This window comes from Schistocerca serialis, chromosome 5 (assembly GCF_023864345.2).
Source record: "Schistocerca serialis cubense isolate TAMUIC-IGC-003099 chromosome 5, iqSchSeri2.2, whole genome shotgun sequence".
NCBI lineage: Eukaryota > Metazoa > Arthropoda > Insecta > Orthoptera > Acrididae > Schistocerca > Schistocerca serialis.
This window is the reverse complement of record NC_064642.1, coordinates 651,149,106-651,176,679: the sequence shown is the minus strand read 5'-3', so window position 1 is coordinate 651,176,679 and position 27,574 is coordinate 651,149,106. Positions and strand designations below refer to the sequence as shown.

Here is a 27,574-nt window from a genome sequence, read left to right as displayed (position 1 = left end):
TGATATATCCTGTTCTGGATTCAGCCAAAATGTACAGCGTCATACCATATTTGTTCGGTTTATTGGCCATATAAACCTTGAAGCCTACTCTTCCTCTGTAGGGACAAATTCCTTCATCGACTGTTACTGTTTCCTCTGGATAATAAATATTTTGGAATTTCTCTCTCAATGAATTGAGGAGAGGTCGAACTTTATAAAGTGCATCAAAGCCTGGTTCACCTTTCTTTTTGCCATTTTGTTATCATTGAGGTGAAAAATAGACAAAATGTTTATAAACCTCTCTCTAATCGAAACACTGGGACAAACGTTACAGCTGACAACCGGGTCAGTATTCCAGTGGCTCTTCATGTTTGGCCTCTCACTTATTGCCATATGCAGCAAAACAGCGAGGAATTTTTTCATATCTACAAAAATGGCTCTGAGCACTATGGGACTCAACTGCTGAGGTCATTAGTCCCCTAGAACTTAGAACTAGTTAAACCTAAGGACAACACAAACATCCATGCCCGAGGCAGGATTCGAACCTGCGACCGTAGCGGTCTTGCGGTTCCAGACTGCAGCGCCTTTAACCGCACGGCCACTTCGGCCGGCTTCATATCTACAATTGTTGCAGTTTTCCACTGTTTGAATCTAGAATTAGAAGATAGTTGTCAGACCGCAGCTTGGCAAGTTTATGCCTGGCATAACAATTTGTTTCTTCATTGTTGTTATGAGAGTACTATCGAAGAGACAGAAGCATATATCTAAGGGATCACTTGATTCATGAATAGCTACATTCTGTACCAATCCGTGAGGTCCTGTGTATACAGCTACGTCATGAATTTCGTCAACATCTGTCCAGTCACCACCAAACTCACTCTCTTTCTTTTTATACTTCGAGTATTCGTAGATGTAGAAGGCGAAACACGATCTGATTCATTTCCCGAAGTAATTGCAGGAGATTAATTCATAATATGAAATTCCGGGAAGAGAACAGAAAAAACCATTTGCAGCAATAAAATATGAAACAAATCTTGACTTACCGCTATTTTCAGACGACATATATTTCGAATCGTCATCAGACAGCACTGTTTCACCATCTGGAAACTCGTCAAGGACTTCATAAATCATTTGTTCCAAACGTTTATATTGTTCACTGCACATATCGAAAAGCAAAAAGAATAAAACACTCAAAACGAATGCAACCTAGATGATGCCAACGCCAGGCATTGTCGGTGAAGTAAGCTACAATAACAAAGTCTTTCATAAACACAAAGTATTCCACCGAGTTCGCTGCTGCAGTCTAGCGCTCGCGGTTGAAACTACAAAGCCTGCAGACCACTCCGACTTCGCGGGAGACGTAAATTTACGTTTGACGCCACAGAGAAACATTTTAACTGCCGAGAAGTAATATTACGTCGGCCGCACAGTTCTGTTTCCTTCTGAAGACGTAATATTACGTCGCCTGCACGCTAAGTGTTACTCTGATATTTTGATGAAGCTTGTTCCAGAGTCGGATTGCTGGTACAGAAAATGATTCAGAGAACATGACCGTTTTATTTGATGGTAATGAGAGGGTTTTATTTCGCTGAGAACAAGTATTTCTGCTGTGCTGTTCAAACAGTGGAGTAAGAGTTCAGAACAAGTAAGAGGAAATGAGTGAATGAAAATACGATAGAACAAGCAATGAGCATGGCAGCGTCTACGCTCATCTGTTCTTAGCCATGATATCTGCTCTTAGGCTGGGGTGATATGGTCTGGAAAGTGGAAGTCTCAAATCTGTCGTACACAAGCATTCACCGACAAGTCCAGCCTATGTGAGCTTTGTTACAAAAGTTGTTGGAAATTGGTACGACCACAGTCAAGTATCGGGGGGTATGAGTGTCTGTACGAGCTTCTTTGCAAGCTCGAAACTAAATACTTTTATATATTTCCGTAGTGACTGAAATACAGCAAACGTAAAAGTTTGTTTATGAAGAATAACAGTGAAATATCACTAACGATGCATCTTCAGGAGTAGAGGGCTCTCTCTCTCCTGGCATTCTGTAACTTCTTTTGTTATTCTTTTGTTGGTCAGTTGCAGCTGAAGCTGTATGTATTGCCAGTCCTGCTTGCGAAATTAAGGCAGAGTTCATCATCTGTGTTATCATGACCAGGACGGACTACCGACCTTTGGTACAGAGCCCAGTGGAAGGACTAAGTCAAAGGCTCAGACGGTTCTGCGGTCGTTTACGTTGCAGATTTCTCGACTTGCGCCATAGTGTGGTGGGTTTCCGGTATCCACTTAACACGTCAGTGGTCCAGTACACGCAGGAGGCCGCTGCACGAGTAGCGGGGACTATGTGCTGTGGACTGTGCCGTTTTGTAGGAGTAAGGAGTCTCGAGAAGGCACCTAAGTTGCTTCACTGTCAAAGGTTGTAGGACGAACACGGGGAGAAAGCAGACAATTCAGTAGTCAGTATTATTCTCTTAAACTGTCGTAGTTGTGTTGGAAAAGAACCAGAGCTTCAAGATCAATCAGAGAACACTGAAGCTCAAATCGTTATTTGTACCGAAAGCTGGGTAAAGCCGGAGGTACGTTCAGCCGAAGGTTTGCAAAGGATGCAAAGGTATTTAGAGAGGATAGATCAAATTAAGTTGGTGTCGGCGTGATTGTTATTAATAGAAATAGTTTATATTGCAGCGAAATTAAAGTAGGTAGTTCCTGTGAGTTACAAAGGGTAGAAGTTATACTTAACGAACGGAATGAATTAATAATTAGTTCCCTATCCGGCCCTGCCGCCCCCCGTCTCAAATCATTCAGTTGCTGAACAGTCCATAAATAACGCGAGTGTTGTCTCAAACAGGTACCGCATTCATAGAATTATAGTTGGTGGTGACTTCTGTCTATCCTGTTTATGATGGCGAGATATATCGATTTTAAAAAGCGGATGAAAATTCGCTTGGTGCCTTCCTAAGAGACACACTCCACTGCTTCGGAAATAATTATGCAAGGGCACACCACATTTGGCTTAAATGAAGTAGCTGAAGCAATTGAGGGATTCATACTGAATAAATCAATAAAAGACGGTATTGATTCCCCGAGATACACAAACAGAACAGAACACTGTTGCAGAAACAACAAAAAAGCACGCCTGACACAAAATCTCCAGCACTGGCGATGTTTGATGGAAGCTCGAAACTCAGCACAGACTTAACGCGAGATACAGAACTAAAATCAGTTTCAAAATCCAAAGAGATTCTGGTCATATGTAAAGTACTGTAGCGGCAGGGCACAATCAGTACCCTCACTACGCGATACTAATGGTAATATTATTGAAGACAACACTACTAAAGCGGAGTCATTACACACAGTTTTTGAAATCTCTTCACCAGACGAAGTAAATATTAAAGAATTCGAATCGAGACTAAATCCCAACATGAAAGTAGATATCCTCGGTATAGTGAAGCAGCTTAAAAATCTTTAATAAAGGCAAATCCTGTGGTCCTGATAGCATACCAGTAAGGTTCCTTTCAGAGTATGATGATACTCTAACAACATACTTAGCAGTCACATACAACCGCTTACTCGACGAAAGATCCGTACCAAAAAACTGGCAAGTTGCACGGGTCACACCATACTCAGAAAGGAAATAGGAGTAATCCGATTAATTACAGACATATATCACTGACGTTATTTTGCAGTAAGATTTTGGAACATATGCAGTGTTCGAACATTTTGAATTACGTCGAAGAAAACGATCTGTTGACACGCAATCAGCACAAAACTACTTCTTTATTCACGCTAAGTAATGAGTGCTATCGGCAGAGGATTTCAAATTCATTCCATATTTCTAGATTTTCAGAAAGTTTTTGTCACTATCTCTCTTTGCGAGACTGAATTCGCGATTTCGTGTCAGCAATATTACAGTACGTAGAAATCGACGGAAAATCGTAGGGGAAAACACAAATAATATCTGGTGTTCCCCAAGCAAGTGCTATAGGTCCTCTGCTGTTCCTAATCTATATAAATGATGTAAGACACTATCTGAGAAGCCTTTTAAGATTGTTTGCAATAATGCTGTTATTTACCCTATAGTAAAACAAAAGATCCAAACCAACTGCAAAATGATTTCGGCACGACATCTGTACAGTGCGAGAAGTGGCAATTGTCCCTGAATAAGGAAATCTGTAAGATCATCCACGTGAGTATGAAAATAAATACGTTAAATTTCGGTTAGCTATAAATTACACAGCTTTAAAGGCTGTCATATGATAAGGAATTAGAATTATGAACACAAATTTGATCGATCACATAAATAATGCTGTGGTGAAGACAAACCAAAGATTACGTTTTATTGGAAGACCGCTTAGAAGTTGCAACAGGTATACTAAAGATACTGTCTACGTTAAACTTTTCCCTTCTCTACTAGAATATTGCTGTGCAGTATGGGATAATAACCAGATAGTATTGATCATGGACATCGGAAAAGTCTAAAGAAGGGCAGCCGTTTTATATTATCGCGAAATAGGCGTAAAACAATCGCAGTTATGATGAGTTGGGATGGTACTCATTAATACAAAGGCGTTCTTTGTTGTGGTGACCTCTTTTCACGAAATTTCAACCATCCTCTGAATGCGAAAGTTTTTTATTGTAGCCAACCTGTACAGGGATAAGTGATCATTGTGAAACATGGAGCGATAAAAAGTTTTCTTTTTGGATTCGTTGTTACAGAGTATATGCAGCCCATTGCGACTCTGTCGCTGGTATATGAGCACCGAATGAAGCCAAGGAGTATGTGTGGTCTATGAACAGGAACTTTTTGATGGCCACTCTTACAGAAAGGTGTAAATGTTTATTTTATTCGCTCGCTGGTAGAAAGTGGAACGGTAGAGAAATAGTCTGAAGGTATTTCGAAGAACCCTCTGCTAGGCACAAAAATTTGAACATCGGAGTAGTCATGTTGACTCAGATGTTGCTACACAAGACTTGCGAGTTTGGACTCTTTATTCATACAGTGGAGTTATTTAATAACTTCCGTAGTTATTAAGTAACGTCGCATTTTCCCCACTCTGAGGGATGATACACACTTGCCAAGAAGGATCCAAATGAATCCTGTTATTAGCATTGGTTGTTTTCGTTCGCACGGTATCTGTAGGCGCTATGTCGCATTGATCTGAACAGTACAAAAGAGCTGAATGGTACAGCTGTTCCACGTGGTCAGACAACCCTGCTTAGAGGGCCCCTGTGGCACCCTCCACGACCAGGTCTCTCGACGACATAGAACTGGAGCACTATTTCACAATATTTCTTGACCATACTGGGAACGATCGGTTTATGTCATTACTTTCGAGATACTGAGCCTTTTTACATTGAAGACTGTCAATACCTAATGGATTCAGTGGATTAGAACTGAATTCTTTCACCGTGATACTGTTTGAATCGTTTGTTGATGCGAACATTTTGCTTTGTTGCAGGTTAGTTGGATACAGTGCTGTCGATATGGAATATCCTATAAATCACTACGTAAGAAGTCTATATTTGGTAAGTTAAATCTGAATTTCTTCCACTGCACATTATCGATTCTAGATTTCAATGTATTCAAATCGTTCTTTTTATTTTTCAGCCATATTTACAGCTTCTAAATTTATTCTGTTTACTCCTTTTAATTGTATCATATGTTACGGAGTTTGAATTTTTTCTGTCCCTTGTATTGCCATTCACAGTTGCTCCACAGACCATTGCGTACCAGCTCTTCATGTTAAGAGATGTCATTCATGGGCACCACAGAAAATTCGAAGTGTTTGTCACATAAAATCCCTGAATTCTTCAAACTCAGTTAATAGATGGCATACAGGGAAGGTTAACAGTTGGTGCAATTAAGAAAGCCCAGAGCCAGTTGTCTGAGTCAAAGAAATAAAACCGATAAAGATATGAAATGTCGTGTGGCTATGGCCTTCCGTCAGGTAGACCAGTCGCCTGTTTTAATCGAATTAAAAAGAAATAGTGAAATCGAAATTCTTTCGGAATTTCAGTATAATATTCGTACAATATTAAATGGGTTTTTAGAAAACTCAATTTCTTGTATGTTGTCGTCTTACTTTCTGTTTCAAATTTAAACTTCCCAGTCGCCATCCTTAGAAGTTCTTATGCTCTCAAACAAAGATATAATTCTTCTATGGAATGAGAAGTGAAGGCTTTCACTTAGTGCAACAAATAATATTTCGATCTACTAAGGAAGCTTTTATATGCATTAAAAGTCGGCCTCCGCTTTCGTCTCTGTTCTTCACCATAAAAGAATATCTTCAGTGCCTTCCACTGATTACATCTCCTTCGTGATACAAGACCTGAAATTTCTTACTTTTGATTGTGTGCGAGAAATCAAGTAAATGGGAGAAATAGTTTTAGTTTCCTGAGGTTATTAGGCCATAGTAAATCCGTGTACTGCACACGAGTCTCCAGTAGCTGGTAAGCTGCGACAGTGGGCGTTCCAGCTCCAGGCATGGCGAAGTGGTCGCGAAGCTGACAGCTGCCCGCGGCGTACCTAGCGTTATCCCTTCAAACAATACGGTCAGTCCATTAGGTCAACGGCTGACGTAATCCACTGGTAATGGGTGTGGCTGTCTGTTGCTATGTCCTTCCTTGGGAATCACAATAGATGGCGATCACAGGATACTTTCTTTTGTATAAGTTAAAACCTAACGCCTTGTCTTCTGTGTGACTTTTCCTTATAAATATCTATTTCGCCTGAAGTTAACTTATTTATTGAGAGCTAACAAATATTTTTAATTACAATACTCACCTCTCGCCTGACCTCTGCACCATTATTCTCAGAGGGAATTATGTTGTAGTAAAGCTATCTGGAAGTGATTTGTGGCCATTTACAATCGCGAAAATCTAAACTACTAATACAAATATTTCAAGCCAACATAAATTGGGATAGAATAACGGTAACTTAAAATAATTTTCACTGGGACCACAACTGTAACTGCACGAGATGTATCCTTCAAATTCCAGTAGTGATGGAAACAAAACTGGTTGTTGTCTGTAAAGGCAGGTTATTACCTTAAATAAAACTTGAAAGAGTTGAAAACTAAGCTACTTCCGATAAATGAAGGATCGTCTTTCTCATTGTCTCCACGACTTCAAATGCCTCTCAATCTTTCCAAAAAATAAAAAATTATCACATTATTACTGTTGTAACAGCTACACAGACTTTCGTGCTTTGGATGGCTGTGAAATAAAATTAGGTAACATGCATGAACCCTTAACATCACATTTATTATAAGTTTAGCACTTACAAACATTTATCGGCATCTCAAAAATTTTGTGCACTTTGCAAATTTATGTTCCGAGCTAAGGTGCTCACATGTTCTCTGCCTTCCCTGTTAGAACTACACACACAATTTATAAATCTCAGATGCATGTTACTGGACCGCCACAGGTCCTGACTCTTAACTATTCCGAAAGCTAACTGACTGACGCGGAATTGCGGCCTCTTACCGGAGGTGTGGCTATGCCTCCTAAACGACTGGAAAGAAAGCTCCGTATTGCATTAGTGAGTACATGGGATGACTCGTATCTTTGATTGTTTTACAAGATTTGTAAGCCAGTCTCAATGCGCTTACAAGCTAATTGATAAGACATCTCTTTTTCATCTGTATCATATTTACTACTCATAATATTCCTAATTCAGATTTATGTTTGAACCAGGTGAAATTATTAAATAATCGATTGACAAAAAATTTACGAACATATGATACTTACATATTACAATATATTCGGTTTTATTGTTTCACCAATATTTTCTTTGCTTTTACAACAGGATTTTAGCACTCAGGAGTTGTTAAGATCATTACCAAAAAGTGCCTAACATTTACTTATCACATCATATTATGATGAATCCAATGATTCTGCTGATGAATTTTAACAAACATTGTCTGGTGCTCTAGTAGTATTTGTGTGCTATGTGTATTGCACTACTGTTCCTTGTTTATTGCTGTAATACGGTTTTAAGACTCTCCTTCAACTTGGTGTTAGCAGCACGACTCAGCTGCATTTTATCTTTCCCTTCAAACTACACTTTGTTTGTAAGCATAGCATATATCATTCAGAAGTTGTGAGAAGATTAATAAGTAAACTAATATCTTACATTGGTACAGGTTTTTCATTGGAAAACTTATTGTGTTCCTCCAAATTATCGCCCGATTGTAACGTAAGCGGTTTTTATACTTCTTTTTAAAGTGTAGGGTAAAGGACTTGGAGCGTTTCTGTGTTGCATAAAAAGAGTGACCAGAAGAGATCTGAAATGCTTGTAAGTGTGTTGAGAGGCGGTTGTGCTGACGTAATTGCTAAGAAGAAATTCGGTCCGTTGCGTGGTTTCCAGTCCATTAGAATTGAAGTTATGTCATCGGGCCACTACATACAAATAGTGTCACTTGTACTCAGAGCATAGATAGCTCACTGCTCAGCTTTTGGATCGGATTCGATCCTTTCCATCACCACATGTCTAATTATTTTTATCGCACTGTTCTTTTTTAGGACGTCAAACCAAGAACACATTTGGCGACACTGTCTCTGACCGGCCGCTTGCAATTTCCTGCACAATCTACCTGATTAGCTAATTGCACTAATTAACTTGAGAACTGCGCGACGTACCTAAATTTTGTCTTAACAATATTATTTCTCAGCACAACGTACCTTGCAATACCATTACTAGCTTTTTATAGTGTTTCTGACCCCCCCGTCCCCCTACCAACTTGCATACGCTAATGTAGCTTTTCTGTAACCTTCCCGTCATTCGACACTAGTATCGCAGCGCCTTCGTGTCCTACGCTGCCCTGGCAAAGAAGAACCATCGTCTGACGTCACCAGGTTAACCTTGTCCACTGATGCTTCCCACGCCGTCGTGTCACAGTGCAAAGCCGAGCCGAGTTCTTTTTCCTCTTCTTGTATCGGGCGCACTTTGATTTCTTCGTGCAGAACTTGGCATAGTCATCTTTATCGTGCTATAGTAACTGTCAGACACGTTAATCTACTGAAAAGAAGAGAACTCATTGTGGAGATCGTATATTGTTTATCAGGTAGTCTATATTTTTGATTTCTATTGCTTTATCGAGTCACTCTCGGCAAATGGATCGGCCGTTTTTGCTGGTACGTAATAGTTTCTTGAAGGACACGGAGTTGGAGGATAAGGTTAGGAAACAGTACTAAATAAGGGATCCATGTAGCTACTTTTACACGTGTTTCTTCAAATGTTCTTTGTTCACATTTGTCAGGCGCAAGTACTTCGAAATAATTTTACAGCGTGTTAATTTTGCTCAGTATCGTTAAGTGACATTTTCTTGTAGAAAACATCGTTCTTCAACACTTAATAACCAATACGGGAAATTAGTTTTGTGGTATTAGCGTCTGAAATGAATGTTTAATATCTTTAGTCGTGGGATATGGGAAAACTGCAAAAACTTGCTGTGTAGACTTTGTTCTGCAATCGACTGGACGATCCAGTTAAATATGACGAAGTCAAACTACTGCAGTAGACAAGGTAGGATGAATTCTGAGACCACAGGTGTTGCAGCACCTCCAGTGATGATGAAAGGATTCTCTCAGCCAGCTTTCGTGAAATTATTTGTAATCATTAACTCGGTTCACCAAATGCAGAAAATTGCTGTTCTGCTGTTTGCTTGTCATCTAACCATGCCTGAGAGAAGGACTGCGTGAACAAAGAATTTTTATGATTTTGCTTCTTGTATCTCCTATCAGTATCCAACGTAGCCGTCTACCCGTAACCAAAGCAGAAATAGCTCTGTGATGTATGAATGTGTGCTTAATTGGGAGAGCATGTGGAATCGAAGATGCCGTACAGCTTTCTTGGCTTATTGTTGCAGGTGATCACTGAGTCTTAGTGCGATTGGGTATCGGCCACTGTCACCGTAGGGGGATGCACCAGAGCATAGGGTCTGGGGTGTTTTAGGAAAGAGTTCGTAACAATGAGCTAAGATCTGATGACGTGGTAACTAACACGTGCTGTTCCCGAGTGAACTTAGGATAAACAGTTTTGGCTGGGAATTCACTTAGTCGCCTTCGTTACTCAACGCAAATAACCCGTTCAGTAATTAAATTCAATTATCCTGATAGTTACATAGCTTAGTTCTGCTGGTATAGATTTTTTTATTCTTTTCAATTTTAGTTTCAGAAGGGCGCATTGGTTCTTTCGCTATCCAGCCCTGTTGGGACTTCTTGGCTGTGGTGTACAGAAATTCTTGAGCGAAGTAAATGGTCACATGCCAGGTCTGACGGCAACTATATTCAATTCGTAGCAATTCGCTCCACCACTCTAGTGTGTCCTTGAATTTTTATTATGTTCACAAGATCAACCGTGTCCAATTTCCCCGATGGCACAATCCACTGCTGATAGAATGATGTCCCTAGCATTGATTAAGAAATCAAAGGCGGTAAGGAACCGTACTGTTAAGGTGAATATTGCTTGTTAAATGATAGCTAAACTTCGAGCAGAGAGTACCTTGTTTTAGTAAACATTTCCTGGAATAGGACTCGTTAGCCTTTTCGCTTACGTACTACATCTCACCGCTCCTATTTAATTACAATAGATGTCCTTGATTGTGCAATGCTATTTTAAATCATCAATGAAATTTGTTCCTAGATCAGTCGCAATACGTCAATTTTCAGATTCTGATTTAGACAGATTCAGGGTTTTAGATAGATTGTAAGGTTAGATACCATTCTGTTGTCTTGCCAAATTCAGATGATACTGCACTCAGTGTAATTTCCGACACAGAAGCACTAAACGCTCTTGATAGGAAACAATAGCTCCAACAAGTACATTTGATAAGACGAAACGTGTTTCCCACATTTATAGTAACGCTAAAGTTCAGAATTATGAACAAATCTATGTAATCAGCTAATAAAAACATGAATCGGCATCTTTTAATATAAAAGCTTAAGATGTAAGTAATAATCGTCTCTGATAAGTAACGTGTTCTAAAGAAATAGATATGAAGAAAGTTTTACAGATTTCACATTTCATTTGTTTCACAATCTTCAGTACAAAATAATGTCTGACTTGTGAGCTCTTTGTACGAGAATCACAGGAACAGTCAAAGTGAATCACTGTTATCCTTCAATCACAAGTAAAAATATTACGTTGGTGCGTAAGTTCGTAGCGTTTCTGTTATTCATATTGGTATTCCTGTTTCCATGGGTTTATTTGTAGATTGTCACTTTTATTTGCAGTTCACTGTTGCTATTTTTAACATATTGTCAATTTCTGATTTGGAGAAAGTGAGCGGAGGGGAGGACGTTGTAAAATCGAATGCCAAGTGAAGTAATCTGAACATTTCCGACATATAATTCTGTTTTAGTTCAGTAGGTGGGTGATAGCGGAGAAAAATTTGCGCCGTGTATGGGGATAATATCATTGGACAGAGAATGGTTTTCTCGTTTTAAAGAGGATAGTTTTCAAATTAGTGAACTCTAACGTCCAGGAAGACCTTCTGGATTTGACAAAGATCGTTTAAACGCGTTACTCCAACATTCATCCACGTCAGTGTACTCGAGATCTGATAACTGATGAACGGTAATGAGTCCATCATCGTACGACATTTTTATGCAATGAGGAAGGATCAAAGATCGGGTGTATAAGTACTGCATGATCTAAGCCAAAATCACAAACATCAGCGTGTGGCCATTCATGCATCTCTGGTTCCTCGCCATAAATTAACTCGTGAATAACACCGATTATTTCTATCTTCCCTCATTCCTGGTGACTAAAAATAGTGTGCATACGCTAACAAACGTACGGTTGATCCCAAACTAAGCAGCAACTCTCTGTGCAAAGGTCTGCGCGCGTCGACAAAAGATAATGCAATGCAACTGGTGGAGCAACGACGGTGTGGTGTACGACTGACTCATTGCTTCCGAAGTGTAATGTCTTGCAGTCGCTAGCCAACAACAGCGACCAGGAAGACTGCTTGAAGCGATCCTACTCCAACGCCCGGCCGCATTCTGCTGGATTGACAAAGAAAACACCCTACAGGCCTTGGTTGGGAAATGATTCCGCACTAATCTTATTCAATGATCTTGCACCCTCAGATTTTCACCTTTTCCGCTCTCTGTCGAACAATCTTCAAGGACTTCCTTTCCGTGTGAAAGAACGCCCTAACATGGCTCGACAAGTTCTTAGTCTCAAAACCACGTGATTTCCACAGTAGCGGAATCGCAAAGTTACCCCATCGTTGGAAAACTGCTGAAAATAGTGGAGGACAATATACTATCTATTGCTTGAGCCTTGTCTCGCAGTTACGCAGGGTCAGCCATCGTTAATAGGATTTGGCATGTTAATGGTTAAAGGGTGGCCAGATGCCCTTCCTGTTGCCACACCATAACCCCCGGGACGGAATTAGTGTATCCCAACTGTCTGCGTCGGGTGTAATCCATGGAATAGTGCGAAAGTGTTCAGATGTCTACGAGCCGTGTAACTGAGGCGGAACATGGGGACCAGCCCGGTATTCACCTAGCGGGATGTGGAAAACCTCCTAAAAGCCACATCCATGATGGCCGCACATCGGCCCTCGTCGTTACGCCGCTGGGCGTATTGGATGCGGGGCCAGCGGGCCTACCCGAGTCTAGGAAGCAGCGCGTCAGCGCTCTCGGCTACCCTGGCGGGTCCGGAGGACACTATACTATTGATGACTAAATCTCTTACTTAGATCTGTCATGTTTATTAAACTTATGGAAAAACGCTACGAACTTCCACGCCAACTAAATACACTGTCGTAGTGTTTGGGGCAGACGCTTTTCCCTTGGTACCCATTCGCTAGATCTTGGCGTCGGTAGCGGGTTGTGCTGAGTCCCGCTTGGCAGCAGCTCCACTGCGGCAGCGGGGTCGTGCTGGGCCGCTCTTCTGTGGTCGTCGGGCCGCACCTGCGGCGCCAGCAGCCTGGGGTCGATCTCGCCGAGCTTCAGAGGACCCGTCAGACGGCTCACGACCCAGCCGACGGTGACCACGATCAGGGCGCCCACCACAGTGTAGTACATGTACGACAGCCGGAACACCAGCGGCACGTCGTCCGCCGATGTACTGTGGGCATCGAGATCACATGAACCACAGACCTCAGTCAGATACGCTCAGATATCTAGACAAATAATGTTCGCTAACCGCAGATACCAAAGTTAATGAGCTGTGCGTGGCTCGTGTTCCCGCCATCATGTATTTTACACCCTGTTTTTAATGTACTTCCACCTCACTACGTTAATTTAAATTACTAGTGTCACTGAGTTGCTACTTTGGCTGACCGTGACCGGCGCTAGCAGCACGTATCGATATATCCCCTCTCGTAGTATCTTTACTGGACTGCTATTACTTCCCGGTTGTTGTCTGTGATAGGTAGTTCGGGTCTGCCAGTCAGTTGGAACGCGTGTGGAGCGCAGTCCTGACCTGCCAGTCGGGGTGTTGCAATGCAGCACTATAGTTCAATTCTTATATCTTGGCGGTTCGCGCATGCCCGCCCAGACGCGGGAGATTGCTGCGTTGCCAGTTGTTCGCGCCAAGAGAAGCAGCGCCATAGTATAGTTCGCAAACTTACGTTCAGGGGGGAGCGCGCAGTTTATGAAGTAAAGCCACCACGGCCGCATTAACCCTTTCGCTGCTACAGAGATGTGCTCCCCGCATTTTGTCACCACTGCACTGCTCGCCTGTGCAGACACATGCTGTTTCGACTGCTTTGACACACTTTATCATTCGATTTCAAAAAACTATTTGGCCCAAAAATTTGATTTTTACACATCTTCTTGACGGATACCTTCCCCCCATAAATGACTTAATTTTGTTTCGGTGTTCAACGCAGTTATTGTGCAGCATTAGATGCAGTAAACCGTTGCACGAAATTTTGAAGAGTTTGCAGAGGTAAAAGTCCATAGCGTATACTTTCCGTATGGTCGATTTTAGTTGCCACTAGAAATTTCAAAAAATTACATTCAAACGAATAAAATTCGTGAAGTAAGACTTCAATATTGTTTTTAAATAAAGAAAACATTAAGCACCAATCAAGGTTTGAACTCAGAACCTTTCGCTTAGCGGTCACACACTTTAACCACAATGCTAACGCAGCTCGTCATTCAATATGTATCTCCCGGAGGACTTTAAAATATCGCGCAAAATACCGACAAACACTGTTGGTATGATTATGAATTACTCACGTTTTGTCGCAATACAATAGGAAATAATTAATACCGCTGTTATTTATTGCGAAGAAGCGGTTAGTGAGAATGATGCAAACACCTTTCCTTGCTATCGCCTGAATTAGGAGGCTTATTGGTAGTTTGGTTTAATTAATTAATAGAATATGAAGCAATTGGTATAAAGAATGCTTTTTCCAAACTTTCTATAAAAGAAAGTCTGCTATCAAGACATTGCTTTTGTTCAATTACTTTATTTATGACTGAACGGTTCTAAAACTGAAGACACTCGTCCGTGCTCTGCACTGCAGTCGAGCTCTGGCAACGTCATTCTCTGTTCATTGGCTAACTGTGTTTTGTGACGCCAGATTCGCAGAACGAACCTAAGCTCGGCCGCCATCATAAATGACGCGCACTTTAGTGCAGTCGGGTGGGAGCAGCAGTCAGGTCTGTGTCGATACGGCTCGCCCGACCATTGCCGACAAGCATCACTTGAGCCGGGCCACGGTCTTGGTGGATCGTCGGTCGGACGTCCTACCGGACGACGCGCTTTTGGCTATCCGATCGTTGTGTGTGTATGTGTGTATGTGTGTGTGCACGCGCGCTCGCGCATCGACTCCCGATTTGTCTTCCTGCGTGCTTAGTTACTGTTGGGTATCGTTCAGGTCTTTGTGCAAGTGTTTGTCAGGTTGTGTGTGTAGTTGGCGTTATTTCCACTGACGACTATTCTAGATGCTGTCGGCATTCTGAGAGGAGTGAGTCGGTCAGTTGCTGCGGACCATGGAAGCTATGTCGGAGCGTGTATGGAGCTGTCTGATCGCTACGAGCTTCGTAGTTCACCGATCCAGGACGTCAAATTTGAGTAGTGGTTTCAACTACCCAAGCCACATCAATCCATGTTGTGTGGCCATTAAATCCTTATTCTAAAAAAAGCATTGCGGCCTTCTGCCTTTGAAAGGCTATGGTAAATTATTTTAAAATTTTGAAAATTTTACTATGGGCTTTCAGCCATTATTATTGCATCTTTTTATGTTTGTCTATTCACCCTTGCCTCGATGCTCTCAGCCTCCCTGTTTGGAGACCTTGAGCCCTGAGATAATTGCCTTTTTGAAAATCCTGAAGGTTCGGCTATGTACCGTTTCGGTTTAAAGGTGTTATTAAATTACAATAAATTACAATTTTGTGTGAACCTGACCGACACCTTATTTGGCCCTGTCCACAATCCTAATCACCTTTTCTGTCCAGCGGGTTTAGCTGGCGTTTCAGTTAACATATGTGTCCTGATTCCTAATACGAGGGGAGTTCAGTAAGTAATACAATTCATCTTTCTTCTCTATCAGTTTCGGTGGAGAAAGTCCGGACATCGTGGAATATTCGAGCTTCATCCCATACAGTTTCATGCAGTTCCGAAAGATGCAGCGCTATAGTAGCCTTCAATATGGCATTTGTTCCGGAGGTCTGCTCCAAGCGGAGACCTGTCATTCAGTTTCTTTTGACGGAAAACCAGAACATCGCAGATATTCATAGGCCATTGCTATGAGCCTAGAATTGAACAAAAGCATGGAGAGTCGTTGAACGAGGCGTCTGCCATCATCGCAACAACGTCGTGCAAACCTGTCTGATACCCCGCGTGTCGGCCGTCCGCACACAGCTGTGACTCTTAAAATGCTGGAACGTGCGGATACACTTTCGAGGTGATCGTTGGATTGCAGTCAAGCAACTCGCTGCTGAAGTCGATGTAGTGAATAAAATCTTCATCTACATCTACATCTACATTTATACTCCGCAAGCCACACAACAGTGTGTGGCGGAGGGCACGTCTCGCTCAACGACTCTCCGTGCATTTGTTCAATTCTAGGCTCATAGCAATGGCCTATGAATATCTGCGATGTTCTGGTTTTCCGTCAAAAGAAACTGAATGACAGGTCTCCGCTTGGAGCAGACCTCCGGAACAGATGCCATATTGAAGGCTACTATAGCGCTGCATCTTTCGGAACTGCATGAAACTGTATGGGATGAAGCTCGAATATTCCGCACTGGCTGTTAAAATACTCTTATTAAAAAGTCATGTCCAGTTTCGCGTCAGTGGATATGAATTGTCTGGTGATAAGTTTCTTCACTCTTCAAACAGTCACGATGCGGCAAAGTAAATGCTAGGAGCAAAGTCCCATCGTGCATTTTCAAGATTAATCAATAGCTCGCTAAAGGCGGTTGTTTACTTTGCAGCGCCATGAATATTAAAAAACCTTTTACCTGAAAATGCATCTCCACTGACGCAAGACCTGTCGTGACGTTATAATCAAAGTGTTTTAACAATGGGTGCGGAATATTTCATCAGCATGTGCAATTTTGTGTGCCGATGCCCGGCCCCCAAAAAATATGTTCAACTGGACGTCCATGTTGGTAGCGCTGACACTCTCATCCACGGGTTGGAGTACTGAATGGTGTGTGCCCGCTGTTCTCCCCGCCGCCTAACAGAAGAGCATAAAGAATAACGAAGAACCACCAGTGTAAAATTGCTCTCGTGTTACGAGGTTTATCGTGACAATTTTTTGTTGAACATCCTCGCAGGCGATTGCACATGGATTCAGCCCTTCCAAACGGAAACAAAAACGGCAGTCCATGGAATGGCGCCATCCACCTCTGCTCCGAAGAACACGTTCAAAGCAGCACCCTCAGGCAGACTTGATAGCTGCTCCATCAAGTCTTCGAATGAAGCACTTGTGAAACCATTTGAATTCACGACATCTAGGGATAGATGGCAACGAATGAAAATATCGTTTATTTTTAGAGATGCATATGGGGCCGGGTGATGGGTTAGTGGAATGCCGAAACTGGTAGTAAAAATAAAATAACATCTCAGTCACACGGCTGTTTGCGAATTTCGTACACTTTGTCAGTCAATGAAAAATGTAACATGGATGCCATACCAACACGACTGCCTTGGGTACTAAAAAACAGGACTGTAAATATTATCTGAAACCACTTTTCTGGTTTCCTCTTCGTCATTTTTCCTTTATTTTTAAAACTCTTTAACTATAATAGCGACGTTGAGTTTCTTTCCGCTCTCTTTCTACGAGGCACAGTCAATATACATGTCGCGATGTACGGCGGACATTATTGCCACGTGTACTAACCTGAATTGATTCTTTTTTAACATACATCCCTTGTAACGTCAGACACTTTATCCGATCGTTCGACTAGGCGTCAGAAGGCTGCAGCGTAAAATTATAGTGGCTGCCTTGAATCTAAAGAGTGGCCTCTAGGTATATAATAGGTTTATTTGGTTCGTCTAGTTGCAGCAACCCGTGTCCTGGGGGAAATAACACACCCCTAGACGTGGAAACGATGTACCATCACTGGATAAACAGGGCGGCCAGATCGGTCCTTGTTTGAACTGGTCTTTTCCTTCGCTAAATTTCTCTATCCAACTGAAAACAGATTTCCACGAAATACAGTTTTAACCATATACGGGACAAATTTTGCTCTGGACATTTTTGTGGACAGTCCCTCGGCCAAAAAAATCGCGTTCTACACTACTGGCCATTTAAATTGCTACACCACGAAGATGACATTCTACAGACGCGAAATTTAACCGACAGCAAGAAGATTCTGTGATATGCAAATGATTAGCTTTTCAGAATATTCACACAAGGATGCCGCCAGTGGTGACACCTACAACGTGCTGACATGACGAAAGTTTCCAACCGATTTCTCGTACACAAACAGCAGGTGACCGGCGTTGCCTGGTGAAACGTTGTTGTGATTCCTCGTGTAAGGAGGAGAAATGCGTACCATCACGCTTCCGACTTTGATAAAGGTCGGATTGTAGCCTATCGCGATTGCGGTTTATCGTATCGCGACATTGCTGCTCGCGTTTCAGGTGCTGTACAGGCCGTTCTGGATACAGAAAATGTTCGACTGCTGCCCTGGCTAGCACATTCTTCAGATCTCTCACCAACTGGAAACGTCTGGTCAATGGGCCGAGCAACTGGCTCGTCACAGTATGCCAGTCACTACTCTAGATGAACTGTGGTATCGTGTTGAAGCTGCATGGGCAGCTGTACCTGTACAAGCTATCCAAGCTCTGTTTGACTCAATGCCCAGGCGTATCAAGGCCGTTGTTACGGCCAGAGGTCGTTGTTCTGGGTACTGATTCCTCAGGATCTATGAACCCAAATTTCGTGAAAATGTAATCACATGTCAGTTCTAGTATAATATATTTGTTCAATGAATACCCGTTTATCATCTGCCTTTCTTCTTGGTGTAGCAATGTTAATGGCCAATAATGTAGTAGGATACAAACTCATAGCACACGTGCTTTCTTTAGCAATGTTAATGGCCAATAATGTAGTAGGATACAAACTCATAGCACACGTGCTTTCTTCGTCTGACTGCTGATTGACCTCTGGCTGCGGAATACTGTGTATCGGCTACCTTCCGCGTGACATGTGCTGCCACCTTCAAGACGTGCGTAGACGCGAAATTTGAAACGATGAGCTATTCTGGCGTTACCGATTCATTTAATGACGCACCTCCGTACCTACGACAATTTGGCGGTGCCCATATCCGATTAATCTTCATTTTAATGATTTTAATTTATCATTGCAGCTGTATTGTTACACATTTATTGCGTTACGACCGGTTTCGTTCATGGGACCTCTCCAGGTTAGTCTTGTCAGTTGAACTGCAAGCGCTGCTCATTTTTCCTGATCAGGCAGACAAGAAATAATCATTAACATTAGTGTCAGATGTGCTACTGAGCATAACCAAAAAACAAAATTATCTCCACTCTCCAAAATGCTGAACTTGTTGCTTAATTCAATCTAGTATAACTTCCACTTCTCAAATTCGTATAGTCTAGTCGAGATTAGGAATAGATTAATGTCTCACTGTAAAAAAAAATATCATTAATTCCTTTCTATTGTGTCACAATAGACAACAAAATGAAACTGATAATCATTTTTGGAGTCAGAGGCAAATTCATTCGTACTCTCAACTTATCATACGACTGCTTTCCTGACTTACATCACGACGCCAAGTTTAATTAAATCTTATAATCTTTTTCCTCGCTATCTATCTTTCTAAATTTATATCTGTGTTATCTCTGCGTCCGTTAGATAATATCTAAACGATTGGTCACAATATGTCATGCAGAGTACACTAGCGTTTGTAGAATTTACACGTAGCCAGCAGGAAGTAATTGACGCAAGCCATCAGTATGCTGCATTTCGCGTCACCGAACTCTATGCAGATATTTGGTACTAAGTCTCTGGTTTTCCTTGCTGCTATTAGTGATCTATTGGCAGCTGCTATAGGTGCACACCGTCATCTTCGTATGGGCATGTGAGCTCAGCGTGACGTATTTGTCATATGGCTTTTCCCTGTAACGCCGGAGAGTACTGGTTGTGATACAGCTCGTAGAATTTAAACCTTCAGAAGTATAACAGCTTAGCGAAATGATATGCTGGCGTTTCTTAGCGATTACTGACGCTGTCGATTTCAACGCCGTATGTTATGTCGTTTTTCCCACAAAAAAATTCTCGATCTATGACGAATTGTTTTGAACTAACGAGATACGTTTAAACAGGTGTCCGTCAAATAAATTGTGGTGCCTCAGAGGGATAACGGTCGTGAATTAGTACGATTGTGAAACACAGATAGCTGATAAGAGACAGTAAACTATTTTACATTGCGCATGAACTTGTCAATTATTGAATAAATAAGAGAGCTACTCCGGCAAAAACAGAGATAAGGTTTCACAGTGGTGAAGAAGTCCATCGACTTAAGTCAATCTATGCTATAGCCTCTTACTCTCATGTGGAGAAAGGAATATTCCTTCATTTGTTACTATGTTGCGTTCGTATATTCTGACATTAATACCGGACGATTCGCCTCCTTACATGTATTCCCTACTTTGATGTACTTTTTCATGGGTGTTATTGATCTTTGCAGTAAATCATGTCTTAATCAAAAGTGCTTTTCAAATGTTTCTTTTCGTCTTGTAGTCCCACGCGCTGTTGTTGTAGCCCATACATACAAAGAAATCAAGTCTATTCCGAGTGGTAGAAGCATCTAATCAGGTTTTACGCGTATTGGGTGCTTATATGATGTGCACTACGTATCTCTCTAATCGAACCGTAGTATAGGGAATTAATCGATGCACACCGAAAGATCAGGGTCATCTTCCGAATGATTTAAATCATCCCAAAACTGTGGATATTGCATGCATAATGGCCGTGACAGACGAAAGTTACACCCATTACTTTCATTTTCCCATCATTACTCTAGGGCATGTACGAAGTTCATGTAGACATGTGTTAAATCAAGATAAATTAATTTATCGAGACCAGCAAAGCATAATAAAAATGCAGCTGATGTAACAGACTGTCAATCAGTTGTAATAACTGTTTTTAGGACATTTGTTTTACTAATGTGACAAGCCCTTGATTCCGGGGCCCTTAACTTTCAGATACGGACATACAGACCGTTTCCGACAAATATGGTGATAGCTTTACTGACTGATTGCTAATGTCAAGTTTATTGTCCTAAGTAAGACGGTTTTAAATCCATCGAAGACATGGTAAAGTTTATCTGAAAAGAACCACTTATTGGAACTTGTTGGCTGTCTGTTATACCGCTTGAAACTGGTTGGCTGCCTTTTACACCTGCTGTTGTGTAACAGTTGCTGCAGTGCAACCGTGTCCAAAATACCGGGTGATCAAAAAGTCAATATAAATTTGAAAACTGAATAAATCACGAAATAATGTAGATAGAAAAGTACAAATTGACACACATGCTTCGAATGACATGGGCTTTTATTAGAACCAAAAATGTATAAAAGTTCAAAAAATGTCCGACAGATGGCGCTTCATCTGATCAGAATAGCAATAATTAGCATAACAAAGTAAGACAAAGAAAAGATGATGTTCTTTACAGGAAATGCTCAATATGTCCACCATTATTCCTCAACAATAGCTGTAGTCGAGGAATAATGTTGTGAACAGCACTGTAAAGCATGTCCGGAGTTCTGGTGAGGCATTGGCGTCGGATTTTGTCTTTCAGCATCCCTAGAGATGTCGGTCGATCACTATACACTTGTGACTTCAGGTAACCCCAAAGCCAATAATCACACGGACTGAGCTCTGGGGGCCTGGGAGGCCAAGCATGACGAAAGTGGCGGCTGAGCACACGATCATCACCAAACGACGCGCGCAAGAGATCTTTGACGCATCTAGCATTATAGGGTGGAGCGCCATACTGCATAAACATCGTGCGTTCCAACAGCAGTTTATCAGCCAGACTGGGGATGATGCGATTCTGTAACATATCGGCATACCTCTCACCCGTCACAGTAGCAGTTATGCTGTCCAGCGCCACCTGTCGGACATTTTGTGACCTTTTTTTTTGTTCTAATAAAACCCCATGTCATTCCAAGCATGTGTCAACTTTTACCTCTCTATCTACATTATTCCGTGGTTTATTAAGTTTTCAAATTCATACTGACTTTTTGATCACCCGGTACTAGATAATGAAAATTTATTTGCAACTGATGACAGTTTTATTGTTAAAATACATAGTACAGTTGCTGAAAATTACAGCTATGGATGAGATAGTTAAAAAGAAATAATACTAAGCTTTTATTTCATATCTCTTACCATAACAAAAACAGCGATAATAGTTATATTTGGAGACTCCGGCCAAAAATGATTAACAATGATTAGCATTTTGCGAGTCCTGTGATCCTGTTCTTAGTAGAAGTTGTGCGCTTGCATATACTACGCGGAAACATACACAACCACAGCATCTTACAAAAAGTACGAAAAATAACAGTATGAACTGTCTGAAACAGTAGCAACTTTGACAGCTCACCTGGTCGCGGCGGCTGCTGCGGCGGCGTGCACGCTGTTTGTGACGTTACCGGGACACCCCTCCACGGACGTCGGCAGCGGCAGGTATCGTACTCTTCCGGTGGCTGTGGCGTGTTGCGCGCCGGTTATGAGGATCGCCACGGCGGTCATGCCGCAAAGGCTGCCCGCGATGGCTCCCTGCGGACAAACACCGCCGTCACTGCTAAACGCGAATCCACGTCGACAGGTACTCTGCACTCCACTCAATGAGGATGGTACGGCTATCTCCGAGTTTGTTTTCCTTTCATTTAACAGAGTGTTATGTGTCTCTACGACATGTCCGACAACAATTGATATGAACGACCGCGGCGCCTCCATTACATGTGTGTCGGTGCGGATGCACAAGTAGCGCTAGAATACCTGCAGGAATCAGGAATTTGTCAGTAAGAGGTGTAATATTCGCTGGAAGGTGCGAAAATGGTGAGAATTTGTGTTCAAATGGTTCAAAGGGCTCTGAGCACTATGGGACTTAACATCTGAGGTAATCAGTCCCCTAGAACTTAGAACTACTTAAACCTAACTAACCTAAGGACATCAGACACATCCATGCCCGAAGCAGGAGAATTTATGTCTCGGTGGCCCAGATTATTAAGGCAATCGTTCTAAAGGAGGTTCGAGTCCAGCTCCGACCCTTTTGCAACTTTCGCAACTGTAATACAACAGTGGCCTGTGTGGTTTCCCATCCACTCCTTTCCCTTTCTTCCCACTTCATCTATTTCGAAAAATAGTTGTTTTCTACCGATATACGAAGTTAAGGGGAGGAATCACTTCGTGTGTAACGAATGAATTGCAGGAGAACTAATATACAGTTATCTATGAGCTCCTCCCCAGAGCGAAGGAAATACTTTTTAACACTACAACACAAGGCCTCACATTTTACAGTCGCCTGATTCGAAGAGTTTTAAACAATTGTTTGTAATTATATGCACTTACAAGTTTCGTCAATAATTAGTGTTTATTGTTCCGGCGTTACATCACGCGCAGGCTCTTCGGCATGGAACGTTACAGCAGAGAGGGCCCTGAGACTACGTCAGCCAGTAGTACTAGGACGACACCACCACAGCAGCGGCATCTACACGAAGAGAATAGAAGCACCGCGCCGCCTACCCGCGGGGTTGACTTGGGCACTCAATGGGTATCGACCATCGTAAACCACCACTGTTGATACCTAGTGTAGTTCGTAGTTAGTATTTCCCTGCGACCTGAACTTCCACCGTCAGAGGATGGGACGGGACTTCAAGTCCCACCGTCTCACCTTCAATGTGCACTCCAGTGATGTCTTTGGAATGACATCAATGTCGAACGGAACGGTTTTACTATCCAGCAAGACAGAAGACCGAGAGCCACCGGTGAAGCTTTATTTCAACCTAAAAAAAGGGCCGCGAGGGGAAATGGAATACGAGCCGTCATACAAACGCTATAGCAGTGGGATATGAACTGTTTTGTTTTTGTCATTTTAACTTACTATAATAAACTCCATCAACATGATTTGTTTGAGTTGTCCAGCGATCCGAGATAACAGCTTCCTAGGCACCCTATATTAGACGAGTGGGCAGGATACTGCATTCATGAAAACGTAATATGACGCTAGAAGAACAAGTAAATGCCGTGTGGCTAGGGCCTCCCGTCGGGTAGACTGTTCGCCTGGTGCAAGTCTTTAGAGTTGACGCCACTTTGGTGACTTGCCTGTCGATGGGGATGAAATGGTAAGGCCTACACAACACCCTGTCCCTGAGCGGAGAAAATCTCCGACCCAGCCGGGAATCGAACCCGGTCCGTTAGGTAGGACATTCCATCGCCCTGACCACTCAGCTACCAGAGACGGACAGAACAACAAGTAAGAAATAATTATACGAAATTTTTGTAGCAAACATGATGGCAATTGTAGTAAAATTCTTTTGTGTACAGCTTCATACACAACCGCAAGGAGAGGTGGGCTACAGAGTGGGGCATTAATTGTCATCATAGGAGAGCTGGACAGGAGCAGAAATGATTAGCGAACATATTAACACAGTAAACAGAAAATTTACTTGTATTTTTCCAAGTGTATGAAGATTCGTTACAAATAATTCGGCAAGAAACAGTGCAGCTATCGCAATGTGCACACGTGGCAGAGTCTCTGTACTAAGCACGGACGATGGTATAATTGCGAAGAGGCTCCAGCTACGAGTGGAATGAGTGGCTGCCACCGGCCATCCTGTATTGCAGCGGCAGATGACGCTCGTAGTCCAGAGCCTCTGGGGGCGTGGCTCAGTGAACGCGCACCATTGGGTCCGCTAGACATAACGTCGTGGATATGAGTGCGAGCAGTCGTAGTAATGGTAGAAACTAAGGAAGTTGCTAATGATGTGTGGTGGTATACGGACGTGAAGTGAGGGAGCGCTAATGCCAGATGGAGGTGGTTCTGCAGTCGGTTTTGTAATATATGGCAAGGCAAAATATATAAGTGAGTGACCACATGTCTGTAAGAAGATCTGGGAGTTAAGGAAGATTACTGTACGCCGCTAAGCTCTTCAAGCTGCTCTCTAACCAAGAAGAGCTTATTGCCGATAATAGATGCCATAAAAAGCATTACTTCCCTCCACAAGCAACTTGTCGCAAAGTATGTGAAGCCAATTATTTTGTAATTGCGTACAAGGCTTTTCAGTGAGATACTTGACTTTTTCAACATTATAATCTTTTTTAATCAATTAACAAATTTAATCAGTGATGCTAATTGATTCAAGTCATTAAACATCAACAGGGTGCCAACCTTACACTAAAACTTAGAAATTCGAAAGTGAAATAAATGATTGGAAGAAGCTAAACGCAATTTTAAAGTCAACTGTCATTCGAATAGTTATTGTAATCAAAAACCGGGTCAATTATAGTATTGTACTACTACTGCAGGCCATTAATGATACCAAATGTTGTCATAAAGCAATTTATATTTTAATAAATAGAGTATATTGACGCTATAGTAGAGAAAGCAATTTTATGGTATTTTGTCGTGTTTTACAAATACTTTCATGCCCTTAAGACCTCGTAACATTGGCGTTGGCAAATGGTCGTTGCTATGAGTTAAACCGTTTCCGACCTGAATCTGAGAAGTAAACACTGAAGAACAGGAATTAGCTTTGGTCATGCTCCTCAAAATTTTTAACAAGTAGCATTACAAAATGTTCAAATGTGTGTGAAATCTTATGTGACTTAACTGCTAAGGTCATCAGTCCCTAAGCTTACACACTACTTAACCTAAATTATCCGAAGGACAAGGACACACACCCATGCCCGAGGGAGGACTCGAACCTCCGCCGGGACCAGCCGCACAGTCCATGACTGCAGCGCCCTAGACCGCTCGGCTAATCCCGCGCTGCTGCAGCATTACAGTGAGTTACGTAATTAAGAACAGTTTCCATGAAGTGGTTCTAGTTACTACCTATTGTTGATGTTAGTAGCTATAAATAGTATCAGTGTATTCCAAATTATCATTTTGTTCGAGTTAGGCGGGTCTTTAATATCTAAGCTCACGCGAGTGTATTTTGTTCAGTTGCTTCATTGTTATTCGCTCCTGATTATTACACGATTTCAACGCTACGTCAGTCATTAACCAGATTAAATTTTGCCCATTTTTGATCTGGCGACCGTAATTATTCTGCATTCTAAATTTATTCAACCACTTAATTATTCACAGTTATTGCTATCTACAGTGAATCAATTTATTATTATTTTTGTATTTCGATCGTTGTTCAACTTGAGCGAATCCATGTGCGGTAACTGTCAGTGTGTAACTACCTCTATTCATTCGTTACACATTGTTCTTCCGAATTGTTCCCTTGTTTCTATTGATTGCGCAACATTAAGTACACGTCGCACAAAAGCTTTTACACACCGAAGAATATAGGTGCATTGTCACTTCAAGTGTAGTATGAACCATTTTCTTGCAAGCATCTAAACCGAATACAACTGTGGAGAGACTGGAATACGTCACTGTGCTGTTCGGCCTAAGGAATATACCGGATGCGAAAGAGCTGAAACATGGTATAAACAGTACAGAACATAGCAAAGAACAAATCACTGTAGTAGAAAGAAAATAGCCGAACTGATAGGCAACCAGTAGAACCTCAACGTAGTTTTCTTTATTCCGATATATTAGTATTGTCTGAATCGAAGGAGATGTTTACCCGTTTGTGTTGTAGTCGTATTTATCTTCCTCTGCTGGCTTTCTGTTCGGGTGGATGAAATTCTTCAGAATGTCCCACAGATTCCATCCAGGAACTTTTATAATAGTTTAGGTGCCACATCATGGCGTTAGCTTCTCGGTGAAAGGCGTTAGTGTCTGCATGAAAATCATCTGCGGAGTGTGTGTTAACTATGTTTTCGATGCTCAGATCTGTTACCTGCGTGCAAGGCGTCTAGCAGTCAGTGGCTGACGGGTGAAAGGCTAGGGTGGGAAGTTGAGAAACATTCAACGTTCGAGAAAGGAGAACAATCTGCGTTTGACTACATACGACTGGAGATGATCCTCACCCGAAAGCAAAAATGTTCCGTTTACATAGCTTAAAATAGAATGCCCTTGCAAATTTTTTCGGAGGTGTGTGGTAGACCACTAGCGTAACGATTAGCTGGAGGTTTACACTGATCACCATAATAAAAAATGTTAACAGAATGTCGCTTTAAGGAGAAAAGCATTATTCTGATAATACACGAACCCCGGAGACAGTGTCACATAAATAAGAGAAAACATTGTCCCACAACATCTCGAAATCATACAGAGGACTAAGGTTTTTTGCACGTCTTGCTTACAAATGGACTTGTCCATCTTTTCGATATTATTAGAGAAGATAAACTGATTGCCGTTACGATATCGTTAGTGTGACAATGTTCACAGATTCAAACAGTTAATTAATAGGAGTCAGCAAGTGTGATGAAAAAAATTAATAGTGATAACCCTTGAGTAATTAGAAAAGTGATATCCCAAATGTCGCTAAAGATTTCCTCAATCGGAGAGCATAAAATTTATTTCGCAATATAGTATCAAATTCTGGTCCTATACTATTCCCTTACGGATCAAAACCTTCCTTTCTGTGACTTGTTTATCGTTTTGACACAAAATAAGATAATTAAATATGACTTGTTAAACGCTGAATTTAGTAGTTCGTTCACTCAAAATGAGCTATTGTATTAATATTTATGGTCTAAAAAGAAAAAGTACTTGCAATTTTGAAATCTGCACTACGTTCTAAATTGAATATACTGAGGAATCAAAAAAAGAGAATGGCCAGGTATGAGTAGGGCGTAAGCTCAGACGATTCTGCACGAACTTAATTATGTATATAGACACTTCGTGCGTCTCGGGAATCGAGAATCTCTACGATTTTTGTCTGTTGTGGTGTGGGGGTAGCGTCTTTGATTCATAATCAAAACGTCTTCAGTCCCGAAAGCCATCGCTGCTTAAATTTTGATTAATAATCAGCATTGGCGGCCGAAGACTTTAGACATAAGAAGTCGACCCTCAATCTGCCAACGG

The 27,574-nt window shown here is 41.7% G+C and overlaps 1 protein-coding gene across 1 annotated transcript in view; it reads right to left on the bottom strand.

Annotated features, from left to right (window-relative positions):
- Window positions 1-12,739: 12,739 nt before the first annotated feature.
- Window positions 12,740-27,574, bottom strand: part of LOC126482158 (sodium-coupled monocarboxylate transporter 1-like) — a 101,636-nt gene continuing 86,801 nt past the window's right edge. Inside the window, exons 12-13 of the mRNA XM_050106134.1 lie at window positions 22,028-22,203; window positions 12,740-13,058 (exon numbers count right to left, since the gene is read on the bottom strand). Of these exons, the coding sequence (XP_049962091.1) occupies window positions 12,740-13,058; window positions 22,028-22,203 (495 nt within the window). The remainder of the gene's footprint in view (window positions 13,059-22,027; window positions 22,204-27,574) is intronic.